An 18636-nucleotide genomic window follows, 5' to 3' on the forward strand; every position below is an offset into this window, starting at 1 on the left:
CCGACATTTACAAGATAATAAATACCCTGATAACTGGGGCAGAAAAATTTGGCCAAGGTTCTTTTTGCCACAAAACGGTTTTGCAGATCATTCAAAGTTAGAACTTGCATCATGTTAAATTTACAATAGTTGTTTTTTTACTTGAACAAATGAACTTGAAAATATGTAGAACCTGAGCTATGTCCTGAGCACAAGTCTATTATGTGGCTGAGAAAACCCGTTTGGAAAACTGTGTTATGGACCGAAGTGTTTGTTTGTGTTTACGTGAGCCTCCTGCCAGTCACTGTTTATCACTTAGAGAGCCGGGGAAGGTGGTGCTTTGGATGAACCACCTTTACAGAAATGTATGTAATGTTAGCTAACTCCTGTGCAGCTAACAATGCTAAGACAGCCTAAGCAAAGGACAGGACAGCACAGGCATTCTTGACCATTCTCATAAATCAGTACGAGCCAAATTCTGCATGTTTATAGTGTTATAAACATGTAACTTGAGTTTCAAGCAACTGAATGACCAAGTGCACTTGAAAGTGATGTCATGACAGTCCTTACTAATGTTAACTCTAGGATTAAAAAAATCATTCAAAGTTTGCTAAACTCCACCCACTCAACTGCTAGATAACTAGTCTTGAATTATTTTGACTAATCTTACCTAATGCACCTTTAACACAGCTTCATCACAACTTTAATACTGATTGGAACAGCTTTGACACCTCCATCTGTAAAAGTTTGTCTGCAAATTTATTTTGAAAAAAAAAAAGAAAGGGAACGCTTTCCGTATTAAATTATGTTGCATCATAGATTCAGTCTTTGCTTGCTTGTTAACATTTTACTCATACGTAAATTAAAAATGCTAAAGTTTATGCATCTTTTTTCTTGAGTCATTTTTTGCCCCAGAGTATAAGTTCAACAAGCTTTTTAGTGATAATGAGTCTTTTTCCCCTTTCCCTGAATTTACAATCATTTTTTTCATCTCTCTATATTCCTCTCTCTCTGTCTGTCTGTCTCTCCCACTCCCCCTCCAGTCAGACAGTGATGATAGCCTGTATCAGCCCCTCAGACCGGGACTTCATGGAAACCCTGAACACGCTGAAGTATGCTAACAGAGCACGTAACATCAAGAACAAGGTTATGGTGAATCAGGACCGAGCCAGCCAGCAGATCAGTGCCCTTAGAACTGAGATCGCACGGCTGCAGATGGAGCTCATGGAGTACAAGACGGTGAGAGAGAAGGGAAGAAAGAGTGAGACAGGGTAGTATGAAGGGTTTGGGCTGTTAAGGTGCAGATCTGAATAGTGTCTTAGCTCAGTGGTTTGTAATACTCTGTTATAGGTATTCTAGGTGTCATTAAAGAAACCTGATTCAAAGGTAGAGAAAAAGATTTGGTGCAATCAGTGAAGAAATATCTCTGTCGTTCTGCATGCTTGGACAGGGTAAGCGCATGGTAGGTGAGGACGGCCTGGAAAGCGTTAACGATATGGTCCACGAGAACACCATGCTACAGACGGAGAACAAGAACCTGCGTATCCGTGTCAAGGCCATGCAGGAGACCATCGATGCTCAGAGAGCTCGACTAACACAGCTGCTGACTGAACAGGCCAACCAGGTCCTCACTAAAGCAGGTATGCTGCGACAGATCCACTTTCCATACCACCTCACACCACACCCACCCAATCATAAACAGCATACAAAGGTGTCATCTGCATTTAATGAAAACTGAAATGTTTCTGGACCCTTTAAATCTCTAATTATTTCCTAATTATTTCTAATTGTTAATAAAGATTATAAAGGTTTATGAAGTTTACACATGAAACATGGCCTTTCTATCAATAGACATTCGTTTCTGATATTATATAAGGAATAAAACACAATGAGTCATGAAGTGTTACGTTCCTCTTATACCACAGCAATTTTCCATCAATTATATTTTCATTTATTAAAGAACATGTCATGCTATTTATCCATTTATAGTTATATTTCATGATATGAAACATCTGAAAAACAAGGTAGTTCGTCATGATGTGAAACATCTGAAAAACAAGGTAGTTCACTTACATGTTAGCAGCTATAAACAGTGGTTTGCTCGCTACAAAGCACTGACATTGAAAACTCCTTCCAAAAATGTTTTATATATATATATATATATATATATATATATATATATATATATATATATATATATATGTAAAACTTCACACATTTCTTTAGTTTATTATTAGACTTTGATTACATGGAGTGCCATACTTAAGTCCCTGTGAAAGAGCATAGAAACATATTAGATAACATATTAGAAGAAGTGCATTAAAATATACCTGAAAATTAACATCTTCTGCCCAATCAGATTCCGTAGTTCAACAGGGCTGTGGTATAAAGAGTTTTAACCATTGGTTTTAAATAACTTGGGCTTAAACGTAATGTGAAACTGTTGTGAACTAAACTGCATTAGTTTATGTGACATAATGCCTAATTCCTTGTGCTTAACTATACATTATGGGGTCACGCTATGAAAGGTGTTTATTAACAGTGAGATTCCTGTAAGTGTCCTAGCAACTGCATTCTGGCTTTTGTGAATCAAATGAGTGTTTTTTTTTTTCTGCTGTTTCTTTGCAGGTGAAGGGAATGAGGAAATTGGCAACATGATCCAGAATTATATCAAAGAAATTGAGGAGCTCAGGTAGTGTACCATGTATTTTATACTCACTCTGTGTACCTTAAGTCTAAAACTTTGTGCTGTGCGTGCGTGCGTGCGTGCATGCGTGTATTGGGCTCTGTTTGTCTCTGTATGTCCATGTGATTTATTTTTTTCCTTTGGTGTCTGTGTATCCAACTGAAACTGTTGTCATGTACCTGTACTGATATGTTGATACTTTTATGGTCTCCAGGGCCAAGCTGTTAGAGAGTGAGGCAGTTAGTGAGAGCCTGCGTAGGAGCCTCTCACGTGCTACCACACGCTCCTCTCTGTACGGAGGAAGCACCTCAATCCCCCCAGCTCTCCTTGGCCCAGAGAAGGAGGCAGCTGACATAATCGAGATCGCCAAGAAGAACCTGGAGAAACTCAAGAGGAAGGAGAAGAAGAAAAAGAAGAGGTGAGCCTCCTCACACACCTGCAGGTTGTCAGGATTTCAGTGTCATGTTATTTTCAGGTGTTTTGGGTAATTACCTATTGGCTCTGTGCCCTGCCCTCCACCTGCTGGAGTCACTTTTATAACGCCTCATTGCAGAGAATGACGGCTGTGATTATATCACCAGACAGTGATTATTTTCTCCATGGAATTAATTTGACAAGCCTTACAAAGCTGTTATGTGTATTCAGGGTTGTCACTGTGTTCTTAGCGAAGTTTAGACAGAATAAATGTAGCTAATATCCTGAATACTTTGTATCTTGACAACAAGGCAAAAGTAATATTCTGTTTATATTTATTTATTTCATGGAGACCATAGCAACACTATACAATGCAGCATATCGTAGATATGATGAAGTCAGACTTAGGGGCCTTGTTCAAATGCCTAATAGTGGATCTCTGGCCTAGGATTTGAACAAGGGCCCTAAGTCTGAACTGTTCACATGTATGTTGTATTGCACACAGTCTCGCTTGCACGTTGCTATGCTCTCTGCCAAATGGATAGATGTAAGGAGAATATTAACTGCTTCTTGTTGTCAAGACAAATATTCCAGATATTAGTTATGTTTTTCTGTCTTACAACTGAGGCAGTATCTACTCCAGCATAGAAGCGAGCAATTCAGACTTTGAGACCTTGTTCAAAAGCTTAACAGTGGATCTCTGGCCTAGGATTTGAACACAGGACCTTTTTGCTCACTAGCACTGAACTTTAACCACTGGCCCTAGCTTAGAAAAATTACCAAACATTTTGCTGTCAAAGTCATAACATCTGAATAAGACATTCTTTAATGTACTCATCCCAGTCCAGAAGTTTTTCCTTAGTCATAATAACTTTTAAAAATAGGATGAAAACTTAAGCACTAAACAATCTGAGAAAAGTCTTGAAAAAGTGTTTTTTTTTACCCAGTGAAAGGATAAGAACCCTGTAAATCATTAAAAGAATGCTATGCTCACTGTCTCTACAGATTTTGTTAGCCAGCTTGCTAATGAGATAACAGATTTCTGAGAGGATTTTCAGGACATATTCACTTCTGTATATTTTGATAATTATCATTGTAAATGCTAGCCAGCTAACTAACATGAGCAAACCTGACAAAATATATGAGAAATATCTGGTTGAGTAAAACAAACTAAATTGACAGATTTCTTTACAGTTGGAACTAGCTAGCTAACCTGACAGGATTTCTGAGAGGATGTCAAGATTCATACTCTTTACTGTTGACACTAGCTAGCTAGCTAGCTAACATGACAGAATTTCTGAAAGGATTTTGAGCTATATTCAGTTTCTAATTCTAATTGCTAATGCTAGCTAGTTGCTTAATCTAAGTTAACTTGGAAGAATATCTGAAAACTTTCTCTTAAAACTACATGTTATGGCAGCTGCACAAAAATATTTCTATGACAAACCTTTGAGTTCATGAATGGATTAAAAGTAAACAGTGTCAAAGATCTGGTATATGCGAACTAAATAATACACACACCTCAGAATCAGATAATCTATCAAAGGCTTTTTCACTTACTGTTCTTTCTTGGTGTACTCTCTCACCTCCACTCACTCTCCTCATCTGAAGACTACAGGAGATGGTAAAGTGTGCTTACGACGACCCTGACAAAGACAGGTTTGATCTCATAACTTCACCACTAACCCTATAATGTGACTTTATATATGTATACTGTATTTGGTACATGCAGCTGGATGGCATCATGGGAGAAACAGACCACCCTTACACTCTAATTCACCTCTAACTACAGTTACCCTGCTTTTCATCCATACTTTTAAATGAGTGCTCCTGGTCTATTGCTGATTAACTTATTTTCCATTGCTTTAACATTCACAATGACTTTCACTGTACAATAATTTGTGTAACTTCAGAATCCATGGGTTTCTGACTCTTTAATCACTGAATGATTGAGACTGTGCAAAAATGCAGCCCAAAAACAAAAACTGACAACAACTAAAAAAAAAACACTGACAAGTTGTTATGATTTTGTAAGTAATGTGTGTGTCCCTCTGAACATTAACTAACCTTAAACCTTGCTTAGTGATAATTTTAATAATTTCCTGTATTATAAATTTTGGTGACTTATGGACTAACCATTTTCATTTATTGATAAAAAAGGTGCTGTTCCCTAATCAGCATACCATTAGAGCTGGGGTGTGATTTCCAGTTATGTTTCATTTGTGGTTTTAAAAATGTATATTTATTTATTTAGTTAGTTAGATACTTATTTATTTATGTTTCTTACAGTGTCATTAAAGAGGAGGGGCCTGACAATGACCAGGACAAAGAGCCCTCAGACAGAACCAGTGAGGAGCCAGAGGCAGTGCGTTTGATTGATTTATTTATTTTTAATACTTCCACTGTTAAACCATATGTTAAATAAATACTCCAGAAATTTTTCAAAGTAATTTCTATTTACTATGTTTCCCTTATTCTAATTGTTCATGCACTGTGGATGTAGTAGATAGAGATTAAGTTGAAAAAAATCAACTTGAGTATTAATGACTTATGACTTTAAACTTTTATCTTTATGTTATTGACATTGTGTGTGTGTGTGTGTGTGTGTGTGTTATATTATATATCACTTGATTCCAAGAACTCTAAAGTTAATTTGATTTGCCACTTGTGACTGATTGTATAGGAAGGAAGCGATCATGAGGAGGGAGATGACTGTGAGGGAGAGGAAGAGGAGGATGAGATGGAGGCAGACGAGAGCTCAGATGAGTCAGACTCAGAGCTGGATGACAAAGGTAAATGGATGACCTAGAACCAAGTCTCCTTAAAGGCATAGTTTGGCCAAGGAATAGTTTAGAATTTTTCACTTACTCCAAATGTAGTTGATGTAGATAATGTTGCTATCAGGTTTCCACAACATATAATTGAATAAAATCATGATTAGAATAGAATGGTAAAGGACTGCATCATACCACCCTACTGTTGACTATTTTACTATAACATGTCATTGTGCTTTATTGCTTATTTAACCAACAGTCAGTTAACCTACACTGTTGGAAATCTGTAGATCTACTGATCAATGAAGTGCCTGTTCTCCAAGCATGGATTGTTTGGTGTGTGATTGTTCACAGACAGTGTCCAAGAAGATCTGGCCAACATTACTTGTGAGATTGCCATTAAACAGAAGCTGATTGATGAACTGGAGAACAGTCAGCGGCGTCTTCACACTCTGAAACAGCAGTACGAGCAGAAACTCATGATGCTGCAGCACAAGATCCGCGACACGCAACTGGAGAGAGACCGGGTGCTGCACAGCATGGGTATGCCACTCTGTCCACAACACCTGTGGATGTGATTTTATTTACAATGAAATTACAAATGGTTTTATATTTTGGAGAACTGAGGCATAGCCTCACAATCCAGACAACATTGTTATCAATGTTGCTATTCTTAGTTTCAGACAGGCAAAGCCACAGAACGGTTTGCTTTAAACCACAGGCACAGAAGCTCTAAAATTTAATCTGTCTTCCCATGTGGGGACATGGGGCTTGTTATTACATGCCAGATACAAATACAAAGTCAGTCTTTTTTTCTGCTAAATCAAATAATATGCCAAGGGGTAATTTAATTTCTTCTGGCTGTGTGGATCTGTGCACAATACAATTCCTTTAGTGAAATCAGTGTTGCATATTTATCCATATTTACATATTTATCCATAATTACACATTCATCCATTTTTATTGGAGTGTTTTTTATAATAGACAAACCAACACACCAACACAATCTGTTATTTTTAGACTTTTTTTTTTTGCTGAACACTTACTAAAAATGAAGCATCAGTTGGCATTTATTTCCAGCTTGCTAATTACTTGCTAATTACTACCTGTCCTGCTTGTTCTGTTTGCTGGTATTAATTCCTCAATAGCCTCATTAGAATCTGTGAATATATTGTCGCTTGAGTGTTATTATTGTTCCTGCAGGCTCTGTGGAGTCGGGCACGGAGGAGAAGGCGAAGAAGATCAAGGCCGAGTACGAGAGAAAGCTGAGCTCAATGAATAAGGAGCTGCAGAAACTGCAATCGGCTCAGAAGGAGCATGCGCGCCTGCTAAAGAACCAGTCACAGTATGAGAAACAGCTCAAGAAGCTCCAACAGGAGGTCTCCGAGATGAAGAAGACAAAGGTATGTATACATGTATGCGTTTTAACGTGTAGAAATAACCAAAAAAATATCATCTATGCAAATTTCCCCAAATGTGGTCAGTCTAAGGTATTTTTGTCATTAGTACAGACAGACATTGTTTGGCTCAGTAATAGTCCAGTAGGGTTCAGAATTAAGCACATGTTTTAGCATCATGTTAATAATGTCATGCTCAGGTTGGGTTGATGAAGCAAATGAAGGAGCAGCAGGAGAGGAGCCGTGCCTCAGAAACCCGCCGCAACCGTGAGATTGCCACACTCAAGAAGGATCAGCGCAGACAGGAGGTATAGCGACTCAGCTCTCACTTCATACAAGTGCAGAGCGAGAGCTTAAAAAAACTTGAATCTTATACACGTACAGTCTCTCATCACTCTTGTCTTCATTTCTGTTCTCTTGTACAGCACCTGCTACGCCAGCTGGAGGCTCAGAAGAGACAACAGGAGCTCATTCTGCGCAGGAGAACAGAAGAGGTGAGAGAAACAATTAAAAGAAAAAGAGAAGAGCAGAGAGAGTTTTTTTTGTCAGAAAATAGTTTGGCGGAAATTGTTGCACAAAGTTGCACAATTTTTATGTCAAATATAGTTGATCAGCCAAGACATTGCAGTGGGTTATAAGGGGGATTTTTTGTGGAGTTGTGGAGATTTCTGTAAATCTGAGATATAGTATCAGCCATACTGAAGTGTTACACAATCTATCAAGATGACTGGATATGTAAGGAATAAAACGCAGCAAGCTTTACCTCTGACTGACGTAATGAGCTGACACTGGAGACTCCTTCCAAAATTGCTAAAATAATGTCTCCTCACAAAAACTACACACACAACTACACTTCTAATACATTTATGTGGAGTGTCCACCATACAAGTCTCTGTGTAAGTTGTTACCATAGAAATGATAACATATTAGAATGAGCACATTAATATAACCTTGTCATTTGCCTTGCAACCAGAGCTAGTGTCAGAGCTGTGCTGTTATAGAAAATTAATCAACACCTTCTGACCAATCAGATTCGAGAATTCAACGCTGTTATATAATACAATTATATATCATGTTGAAAGTGTTTCACCACGTGTCTTCATCGGTGTATTGTTTTGCTGTGTGTACTATAGGTGACGGCTCTGAGGAGGCAAGTTCGACCCGCCTCAGGAAAGGTGAACCGGAAGATCAGCTTGCCTGAGCCTTTACATGAGACTGCTGCACGTCCTGGACCCATCCGATCACACACTGCTGGGACTAGTGCGCCTGACGGAGCCAGGTACTGTCCACCAGCATTCAGTCTCTCCACTTTTTTCCATTTTCTAATATGGGATAAACTTCTTTTAACTTCAGAAATGTACTTGATATAATTGTTTTAACTCTCCTTTTAAAATGGTTTACTACTTATAACATTGGTCCAAGCCATTTTTTTTATTCTTACAGCAGGTTTATTTTAAAATACCATTTTAAATGCAAAAATGGTGGCTCTGTTATGCTGTAGCATTTTGCTGGCATAGTTTGGGTCCACTTGTCCCCTTAGAAGTAATAGTCACTGCAAATCAATACAAAATTCTTCTGACTGATCACCTTTATCCTGTGATGAAACATTTCTACCCTGATGGCAGTTTCTTCTAGGATGACCATGCCCCAATTCACAGGACATCAGGGCTTACTGAATGGATTCCTGAGAATGAAAACTATGTAAATCATAGGCCTTCACTTGCATGAAATTTAAACCCAATTGAACACCTATGAGAGGTTTTGGAGTGATGTGTTAAACTGCCTTCTCCATCACCATTGTCAAAAAGGGGAGAGTAAATAAGGGAATTGCACATCACTTTTTGGTTCACTTTTCCAACCCCAGTCATTTCTATGACTTTTCCTTACATTTCTCTCAGGTTACAATGACTGGAACATACTATTACATAATTTCTGGAACAAATTATAAAGGGGCTAAGTGGATGTTGGCATTGAGTTTAACTCTACTGACTACTACTAATTCAGTATGAACTATGTTACAGGAAATACCAAATGCGGTCAGGGGGCGTGTCCTCCACCAAAACAGCGCGCGCCAAATGGCAGTCACTGGAGCGCCGTGTCAGTGACATCATCATGCAAAGGATGACCATCTCCAACATGGAGGCAGATATGAACCGTCTCCTGAAGGTGACAGCATAGACTGGTTAATCATAGTGCTACAGTCAAGTAATACTCATCTGACAAACTGTGAAAACATAACTGCTATATTGTTATTCCATTAACTGATTAAGACTATATTTTCTATAAAATGATTAAGACTATTATTCAAAAAACTGATTTTTTTTTTTATGTGTGTTCCAGCAACGGGAAGAGCTGACCAAGCGCAGAGAGAAGGTGTTAAAGAAAAGGGATAAAACTGTAGCAGAGGGCACTGACACAGACAGGACCATCCAGTCTCTCAACGAGGAGATGGAGTCTCTCACAGCCAACATTGACTACATCAATGACAGCATCGCTGAATGCCAAGCCAACATCATGCAAATGGAAGAAGCGAAGGTACACACAGTTAAACTCATGTTATTAATATTATTTATAGGCAATCAGATGTTGTATTAGCTAACATCTGTATAATTTTATTTACTGACTTTACAGATGCAGACCAGCTTTGAACTAAATTGTACTTTGTTTGCATAAATTCATTTAAAAACATTTTAGTCTAAGAATTGGCTACCAAAATAGTCACTGCATGTATGGGAGCAGTGTATGGCAGTTAAGGCATCAGTATACATACCTATGTGTGGCATATGTGTCCTATAGGAGGAGGGTGACACAGTGGATGTCACTGCAGTGATCAGCTCCTGCACTCTATCAGAGGCCCGCTTCCTTCTTGACCACTTCCTGTCGTTGGCCATCAATAAGGTACAGAAGACCCATAAACATACTAATCCAAAAACATACACTCGTGTTTGGGAATTGTGATTGTTGCTAATGTGCACAACTCCTAAGGCTTTTTCGTTACTTTGAACTTAATTTTAGAGCAGATTGTAGGAATAAATATCACAGTTTGAAAAATATTCGAATCTTAATAGTATTTATGTATATTTATGGAATTAACTATGTGCTTCAGGGGGAAAAGGTGTCCTAAAAGCGATATTACATTCACACTCATCAGATCTTAATCTAATTGAACATCTATGGGAGGATTTGGAACTGTTGTGTTAGACAGGATTCTACACTGCCATTAACAAACACCAGTTGAAGAAATATTGTTTGGTGTTTCATTCCTCCAGTACAGTACCGTATTTAGATGTTTAGAATCTATGCCAAGAATCCATTGGCTCAATTATATTTGAATGCTAAATCTCTTAAGTAATTTAAAATTTCAGTGGAATTTATAAAAGAATTTGACATCCGTACCAAAGAGCAAAAAAGACAGAGTGTAGTCATGTGTACTAAAGCGCATTTTTCCACCGCCAGGGCCTGCAGGCAGCACAGAAAGAGTCTCAGATCAAAGTAATGGAGGGCCGGCTGAAGCAGACAGAAATCAACAGTGCCACGCAGAACCAACTTCTCTTCCACATGCTGAAGGAGAAAGCCGAGCTCAACCCGGAGCTAGACGCTCTGCTGGGGAATGCTCTGCAAGGTGCCGCTCACCTGCACACACACATACATACACATACATACACACACACACACACGCATGTACCTCACCCAGCACCCAGCATGGCTCTCACATTCTACACTCCAGCCTGCCCTTTTTGAGTTTGATTTTGATTTACTTTTATCTTTTTGTCACCCAAACCCAAACAGAGCTAGGTAACACAGCATCTGGTAAGTAAGTTCCCAAAACTGTATGTGAGTACATGCATCTTCGTCAATCTAACCAGAAGCTGTAACAGTAGTAAATGTGCATGGGGTCTAACTTTCCCAAAAACCTCATATTCCTACTTTTAAACGGGCCTACATTTAAACCAGCTAAATGCCCTAAAGGGCCTCTGAGTTTCTCCTCTTTATTAGGATGGTAACAGTTGGGATTTAGTGGGTGTTCGAGTACTATAGTTTCTGCCTTGTCTTTGCAACTGAGCTCTTTTCAGTAGTTAGAATGCTTGCCCTCAGAGACACACTACAGGATATAGTGTAGTAGATGTTTTAGTGACTTACTAACAACTTTATGGTTACTGGCTTCTCTTGACTTGACTACGTGTATCTACACCCTTATGTTGTGTTGAGCCCTTATGTTCTGAGCTGACACTCTTACCCCGAAGTGATTTTGAATTCAGATTTACTATCATAGTCTTTACCAATGGCTTCGTTTTATGTCTATAAATGCAGCACTTAGATGTCCTTTGCACGTCATTTGCTTTCTTTCAAACTTAACATTCAGCTAACAATCACCTCAGAGCAGCTAACCTCATTAAAGTAATAAATTCTGCAAATGCCATCCCCTCAACCTGTACATACTGTAAGTGGGGGAATTAGTTTGAGAAAATATAGACACACTTTTACCTTACACCAAATGGTGTTGATCAGTCAAGATATGTGACCAGTGTTTGCTGTTTTTAGTTTTAAACTGGGGTAAAGCTGGGGAAAAATAACAGGTAAGGAAAGTAGCTCCAAACATGTCTTGGCTTGAGGTAAGTGTAAAATTGCGTACATCTGTTATCAACTCAACTATTCTCTTAATGTATGCAGGGGTTGAAGGTGGTTTTGCTCAAACTTTCCATATGTTTACTCCAAAATAATAAACGTCATAAATGCACCAGCTGGAATCCTGACTGGTGCAACTAAGATTCATTGTGAATTTGAGTTTTAAATTTGCCACAGCTATCCATGGACAGTTGTCCGAAAGAATGTAACTAGTCCTGCCCTCAGAATGGGAAGGATGGCGCTTGTTTCCTCCTGTTCATTTAGTTAGTGCTGTTCTTCAATTGACTTCAGCTTCCTTAAGAGATCCATGGGCAGCAGTTTGAAAACATGCAGGGTTTGTCACTGGGTACGCATGTGTGGCTGCCTAGGAAAACCCTTCATATGGTCAAATGTTGATATTTTCTACTGTGTAGAGTTCCAAAAACTACATGTTTTCCTTAACTGAAATTGCTGACTTATTTGCACATATCTCAACAGAAGTTGGTCAGCAATGAGAAATGGTCAGCAATGAGTTAGTTGATTATCTAGAATGATTATCAGCATCATCCACATCAGCATTTGTTAAGCTGGCTTCTTGCCTATTATGATCTTTGCAGATAATATTTGCAGAGCGTATTTTGGTAAAATATATTTAGGTTTTCTTAAAATAGAAAGCTCAAAGTATATTACTGGCAGGAAAACTTGGTTTTGGTTAAAACCCAATTGCCATCAGTTGTGGCTGTTTGTCAGAATTCAGCCATAGCGACATCCGACAGGTTTCCCCAGACCGCCACACATGTTTGCTTTCATACTCCCTGGGTTGGTAGCTAGTGAGACTTGGCTATTAGATTTTAATTGGATATTTTCAAAATGCACCAGTTAATGCTATATGGGCCAATGAGTGCATACATATATATGTGTTTGGGCTAACTATGTCATGGCCTGTATATTCTGTGCTCATTCAGAGAATGGTGAGGAAAGCAGCAGTGATGAATCTGACCGGAGTCCAGCTACTGAGGGGAGGTAACTCACCATAAATACAAACCAACACAATGAATCATGGACTAATTATAAACAAATGCAGTAAATGATATATTGGTTTCAAACACACTACCATTCAACCATAATAGCCATTGTTCATCTGCTTCTTCACTGCAACATTCATCTCTGTCATCTGCACGCTATAATGAGTCGTGACTGATGACCAACACTAGCATTCACCTTCCAGTCAATCTGCTCACTGTGCCTTATGTCATTCCATGGTAAATGTCTCAGTGGAGATTTGATTTGTCTGTTCCAGCTCTTTGGCCTCAGACTTGATGAAGTTGTGTGCAGAGTCCAAACCCAGGAGTAAGGTATAGCACCATGCAGTATATCAAACATATATACATCATTGGAGTAGGAGTTCCCAGTAGAAGTTCACAGCTATTGCTTATGTTTTATGCCGTCTTAAGACATGCCAATGGCTGTCTGTGAAAGCTTAATGTTAGAAAGTTTCTTAACCAGAGAAATGTTGCTTAAAAACTGGGTTACTTTCACCATGATTATAATCGATTTAAAGAGTCAGTGCTGGTTAGCTCTAGTCTGCATAGTTTAACGTGTGTCTGATATAGGTGCCTACCTGCCATATAGTGCACTATTTGGGCGTTAAACCGCTTTATAGTGTTATCTCAAATCACATTCACTGGATAGTTTAATATATTATTACCTATATTCAATCCAGTGTGATGAACTGATTATTGTTATTGATGAAATAAAAGAACATCATCTGAGCTGGAGAGATATCTACTATTAAGTATTGTCTGAATTCAGCCTAAAGTCTCCATTTCTGCTGCTCTGTGTTCTGCTCTATATAGAACAGTCTATAAAGCGAACAGTTAATGAGTGTGTGTGATGGAGCAATGTAAATGTAAAGTTGAAAATACCAGAACTTTGCTGTTTTGCAGTTACTAAAATGAGACCATAATGGTTTGCCATTGCCATCAGTTTGTAACAGGAATATACTGTACCTGTTTTTGATAAGTTTGGTGTCAAGTTCAGTTCAGCAGCAAGTTGCAAATTGGGTACCATATCACCCCAGTCATTAGTGTGTGATCCATGGTCGTTTTGTTTGTGTTCCTGAATTTTCAGTCTGAAAAAGTCTGTGCAGTTCTCAGTTGTTTTATAATCTGTTTCAATTGAAGTATAATCTGTGTTCCAGACACAGTGAAATGACTATGTAGGTTGTTTGAAATGGCTATTAGGCAACTGGACTTGCTCTAATGTTGAAGCCATTTCACTGCTTATTAACACCATGTCTAAAGCATTACACAGGGAGTCATCTTGTCTTACTACCACTAGATTCTGAAGTTTTGTACTAATTCCTCCCCAGGCTCGAAGAAGAACCACCACCCAGATGGAGCTGCTGTATGCCAACAGCGCTGACCCTGATGCCCCTCTGGACGATTTCTCAGCTCCTCTCTTATCCATTTCTGAAAGCTCAGAGGGCATTGGGACCCTAGTGTCTTCTTCGATGGACAGAGACCTGGCCACAAATTTCTCATCCATAACAAGTGTTTCGTAAGTCTTGCTAGATTATTGTGTTTTATATAAGAGAAAATGAATGAATTTAGTGAGTCAAGTGCTCTTTTCAGGCCTTTTTAAAGCTTTTGCTATTCTTGTGTTTGTAACATATATGTATTGGTCTGTAGTGGATTTTAAGTAGTTTATTTGCACCACACAGGTCTGGTGTCAGGTCTCCCACAGTGATGGAGAAGAGATCAGCAGAACGCTCACCTCTGACACGCAGGACTAATCAGGACAGGAGTCAGACATCCACAGACAAGCCCAAGGGTCAAGACACAAAACAGTATGAGTGCTAGTACATTTCTACAACAACAGTTGGCAGAACATTTTTACATACTAATTAAGCATTACATCCTTAATTAAGTCATTAAAAGAACATGCACTTTTTAACATTAATCATTTTAAAAAGTGCAAGTTCTTTTAATGACTTAATTAAGAGTATTTAATGCTTAAGTAAAAAATTATTTTAAGGAAATTTTAAACCTTTCCTGAAGCCTCCAGTGATTTGTTTTGCTCTTCTCTTACAGATTTGATGACCCCGTTGTTTACGAGGTTCAAAGGTAACTGTTCTTGACCCCCCTCCCAACACACTTCAGTTTTATCACCTCTCTTGTCTCTGCATTAAACTTGTAGCAAATGATTTTGTTCTTTAAGCTGCATGTCTCATTTGTCATTTTATTTGATATTATGACAATTTATTTAGTTATTGATTAGACTGTGTGTACGTGTGTGTATGTGTGTGTATGTTATTGTGTGTGTGTGTGTGTGTGTGTGTGTGTGTGCGTGTCCTTTTTCTAGAGGAGTGATCAACCCTGTGCCGTGCCCTAAGGGTGGTCAAGCAACCAAGCTTCAGTGTGTGTATGCAGCAGAAGGACACACTAAAGCCCTAATGTGTGTGGATTCCACTGATGATCTACTATTTACCGGCTCAAAGGGTAACGACTTGAAGCTCTCTTTTGTGATTTGGAAAAGAAACCACACACTTGCTGGTAGATTTCTTTTAAACAATAGAACATGAGATGGAGTGTGTTATGGTTAATAACATAACAGCTGTAATTTGGTCATAGATCATCCCTGCCATGATGTTATTCACGATAAGACATGAGCTCATATTCTTTACAGTGTACAGTTTACAATGAAAAGAAAATAAGTCAAGCAAAGAAATAAACTTTGTTTCAAATTTCAATGTTTAATATCAGCCATATGCTCCACCACAAAAAGTTCCACCACAAGTGGCTTGTCTCTGTGCAAGAAAGCTACAATATTGTAATTTGGTGAATAGAATTTTTAGTCCTGTAAACTAGCATTTATCTGCCTCAACATAACAGATGATAGTGTTATCATCTGGTAGAAAAAGGCCAACTGAGATTATATTCTCTGAACACTGCATTACTTTACTTAAAAATTAAACACACAGATGTTGATCCAGCCTCTTTGGAAATGTTTTGCACTAGGCCTGCTGTGTAAATTAGATGAGGGTTTCTCACAGTATCAGAGAGAAATTTCGTAATGAATTGGCATTGTGCTTGTTGACATAAGGCCTGTTATAATAATGATTTTTTTAAAAAAGTAAAAAAAAAAAAAAAGAAAGATAATAATAAATACAATAATGACTCTAAGTTATCTTTCCTAATACATCCATTTTTGAGCATTTGTTACAGTAAAGTTAATGATTCGCTTAACTTAGAGCTTGGACTAATGTGACCGTTGCTGTTTTTAGCAACCCATGGTCCATGGAATGATTCACGTTTGGTGAAAATAGCGTGCTAGAACACATTTTAACTAGTGATGTGATCAGAACTAGCTATTAGACATTACATAATTTTTACAGTACATAAAATATTTGTATTTGGGAATGAACAAGTGTATATTCAGCCAGCACTAGCTGGTTACCTCAAAAATTACCTAACTGATCAGCTGAAGATAGGCACTACCCTATCTTCTGCTCAGTGAAGTAATGGGAATGTGCACTGACCTGGTGGTGAAGCTATAGCACCGCATTGAGCATTTTAGCTTATATCCTGAGATATGAACTGTACAGACCAATATTTTTGTCATTTAAAATTCCTTGATTTAAGCCACACAGAATTTACCATTTGGATAATCTGGTGCTTAATTTGCCACTTACATGTAGGCTACATTACAGGAATGACTTACTTGATTTAAAAAAAAATCAAAATCTTCCTAGGGTATCTCCATTCCTGGGGACCCGCCAACCTGCGCAGTTTCAGGCAGTTTCATTATTAAGCTCATTATTAAGTTCGTCAACTCGTTTAGATGTTTTAAAAGCAGGGAAAGTTTAAAAATCTGCAGGATAGTGGGTTCCCAGGCCTGGAATTAAAAAACCCTTGGCAGCATAATTTGAATGACATGTCAATGTATGGATTCAATACTATAAGAGTTGGCTACTGGAGTTGCTAGTCCTGTTTTCAAAAATGAAAGCAAATATATCACTTTATGATGTAATTATCTTGAAGATTAGAAAATGCCTTCATATTATGCAGGTTTGCATGTTGGACAGCTATAAATAGTGTTTTTGTTATCCTTAATTCTTGTTTCTCTCTTTTTGAAGTTTGTTTCAATGTTTCCATCCATTTGTTTTAAATCCATTTTGCTAGTGAAATAATAATAAAAAAAGTTGATTTTATCACACATATTGATTGTAACATGTCAGACAGTATGGGTGGAGTTTTGTCATCATAATGTAACAGTCTGCAGTCCTAGATAAATATAACAATCATTGCAAATTGGAAACTAGTTGCAAAGTAGTGCTTGGACCCAAATGATTGCCACTTGTAGCTGTTGTTGTTGCGGCTGTTGTTGTTGTTGTTGTTGTTGTTTTCCTAACTGATACATGTCTCTGTGTGTTTGGTGGCAGACCGGACATGTAAGGTGTGGAACCTGGTGACAGGCCAGGAGATCATGTCTCTTGGTGATCACCCCAGCACTGTGCTGTCTGTCAGGTACTGCTCCAGCCTCGTCTTCACCGTCTCTACCACCTACATCAAAGTGTGGGACATCAGGGATTCGGCCAAGTGCATCCGTACACTCACGTGAGTTACACTTTGCTTCAGCTAAGTGAATATTGACTGGTTCAAGTTTATCTGAGCATCTGAATTTAAGCAAGAGACATAGATTTTTTTTTTTTAATGCTTTTCCTGTTATTCCTTTTTTAAAAAAGCTGGCTTAAATGTACTTTTTGTCTCCTTGTCTCAGGTCCTCTGGTCAGGTGTCTCAGGGTGATAGCTGTGCTAATCTGGGCAGTCGAGCTGTTGCCATACCTCCTGGTGAGAATCAGATCAACCAGATTGCCCTGAATCCTTCTGGAACTTTCCTGTATGCTGCAGCAGGCAACTCAGTCAGGATGTGGGATCTGAGGAGGTATGGAGCACGCTAACTGATCCTGCATTCCTATAGTTGATCAGATATGCCCTCGTCAACTGGCCCTAATGACATGTATTAGCTTCAGTGGTCGTATTCAGTATGAAAGGAACAGTGTGTATGAGAGATTGGGTTCAGAATAAAATGGATTAGCTGGTTGGGAGTACGCGGCTAGCCCCAGTGATATAATCCATTATGTTGGCAAAAGTTTTCACACAGAGTTTTAGCAGCATTTTCCTTACGAGACATTTTTTTTCACAAGACATTTCAGTCTCTATGTGTTTTATTACAGTAATTATTTTTCCAGTGATCATTTAGTTTTGGCGTGGTACGTAAAGCATAATAGAAGTGATTTATTTCTTCTTTGACTTACGAATTTTATATTGTAGTTCATGCATGAGTGGGATTTGAAAATAAATTGTGCCAGTCAGTGCTTTTAGAATGTCATATCTATCTATCTATCTATCTATCTATCTATCTATCTCTCTCTCATATATATATATGAACTGAAGATAGGAACACCGAGGCTCTAGGATAGTGCTAACGACTCTCTCTGGGTCTCATAATGCCATGATTTGCACTATGCATTTTAATTTTAATTATGTGAGTCATATCAGCTGGCTAACTAGCTAGTGGAGTTACACAACATAAATAACATTACATCAGCAATAGATTAAACCCATTTTCAACATAATTAAACAAATGTTATTAGAGTCAAAGGAATACTTCACCATTTTTTAACCTAATCTGTAATCTCCCCTACATCTATATTGTATGTGTAATTACTGTGGACAATAATATTGATGTTTCCCTGTACTGAGAGAGAAATGGAAAG

The 18636-nt window shown here is 38.3% G+C and overlaps 1 protein-coding gene across 3 annotated transcripts in view; it reads left to right on the top strand.

Moving 5' to 3' along the window:
• Positions 1-18636, top strand: part of LOC113531825 (kinesin-like protein KIF21A) — a 46876-nt gene that overhangs the window by 23123 nt on the left and 5117 nt on the right. Inside the window, exons 8-32 of one of the 3 annotated variants that reach the window (XM_026922743.3) lie at positions 1023-1218; positions 1430-1619; positions 2608-2671; positions 2880-3083; positions 4691-4738; positions 5369-5444; positions 5763-5871; positions 6208-6396; positions 7057-7256; positions 7451-7558; positions 7676-7744; positions 8384-8529; positions 9272-9416; positions 9591-9785; positions 10047-10148; positions 10707-10872; positions 11040-11060; positions 12821-12878; positions 13156-13210; positions 14227-14414; positions 14578-14703; positions 14948-14980; positions 15219-15355; positions 17299-17473; positions 17637-17801. In XM_026922743.3, coding sequence (XP_026778544.3) covers positions 1023-1218; positions 1430-1619; positions 2608-2671; positions 2880-3083; positions 4691-4738; positions 5369-5444; positions 5763-5871; positions 6208-6396; positions 7057-7256; positions 7451-7558; positions 7676-7744; positions 8384-8529; positions 9272-9416; positions 9591-9785; positions 10047-10148; positions 10707-10872; positions 11040-11060; positions 12821-12878; positions 13156-13210; positions 14227-14414; positions 14578-14703; positions 14948-14980; positions 15219-15355; positions 17299-17473; positions 17637-17801 — 3165 coding nt within the window. The remainder of the gene's footprint in view (positions 1-1022; positions 1219-1429; positions 1620-2607; positions 2672-2879; positions 3084-4690; positions 4739-5368; positions 5445-5762; positions 5872-6207; positions 6397-7056; positions 7257-7450; positions 7559-7675; positions 7745-8383; positions 8530-9271; positions 9417-9590; positions 9786-10046; positions 10149-10706; positions 10873-11039; positions 11061-12820; positions 12879-13155; positions 13211-14226; positions 14415-14577; positions 14704-14947; positions 14981-15218; positions 15356-17298; positions 17474-17636; positions 17802-18636) is intronic. The other 2 variants (XM_026922745.3, XM_026922746.3) reach the window with 2 other exon arrangements.

Source organism: Pangasianodon hypophthalmus, chromosome 18 (assembly GCF_027358585.1).
Source record: "Pangasianodon hypophthalmus isolate fPanHyp1 chromosome 18, fPanHyp1.pri, whole genome shotgun sequence".
In the NCBI taxonomy this organism is placed as follows: domain Eukaryota; kingdom Metazoa; phylum Chordata; class Actinopteri; order Siluriformes; family Pangasiidae; genus Pangasianodon; species Pangasianodon hypophthalmus.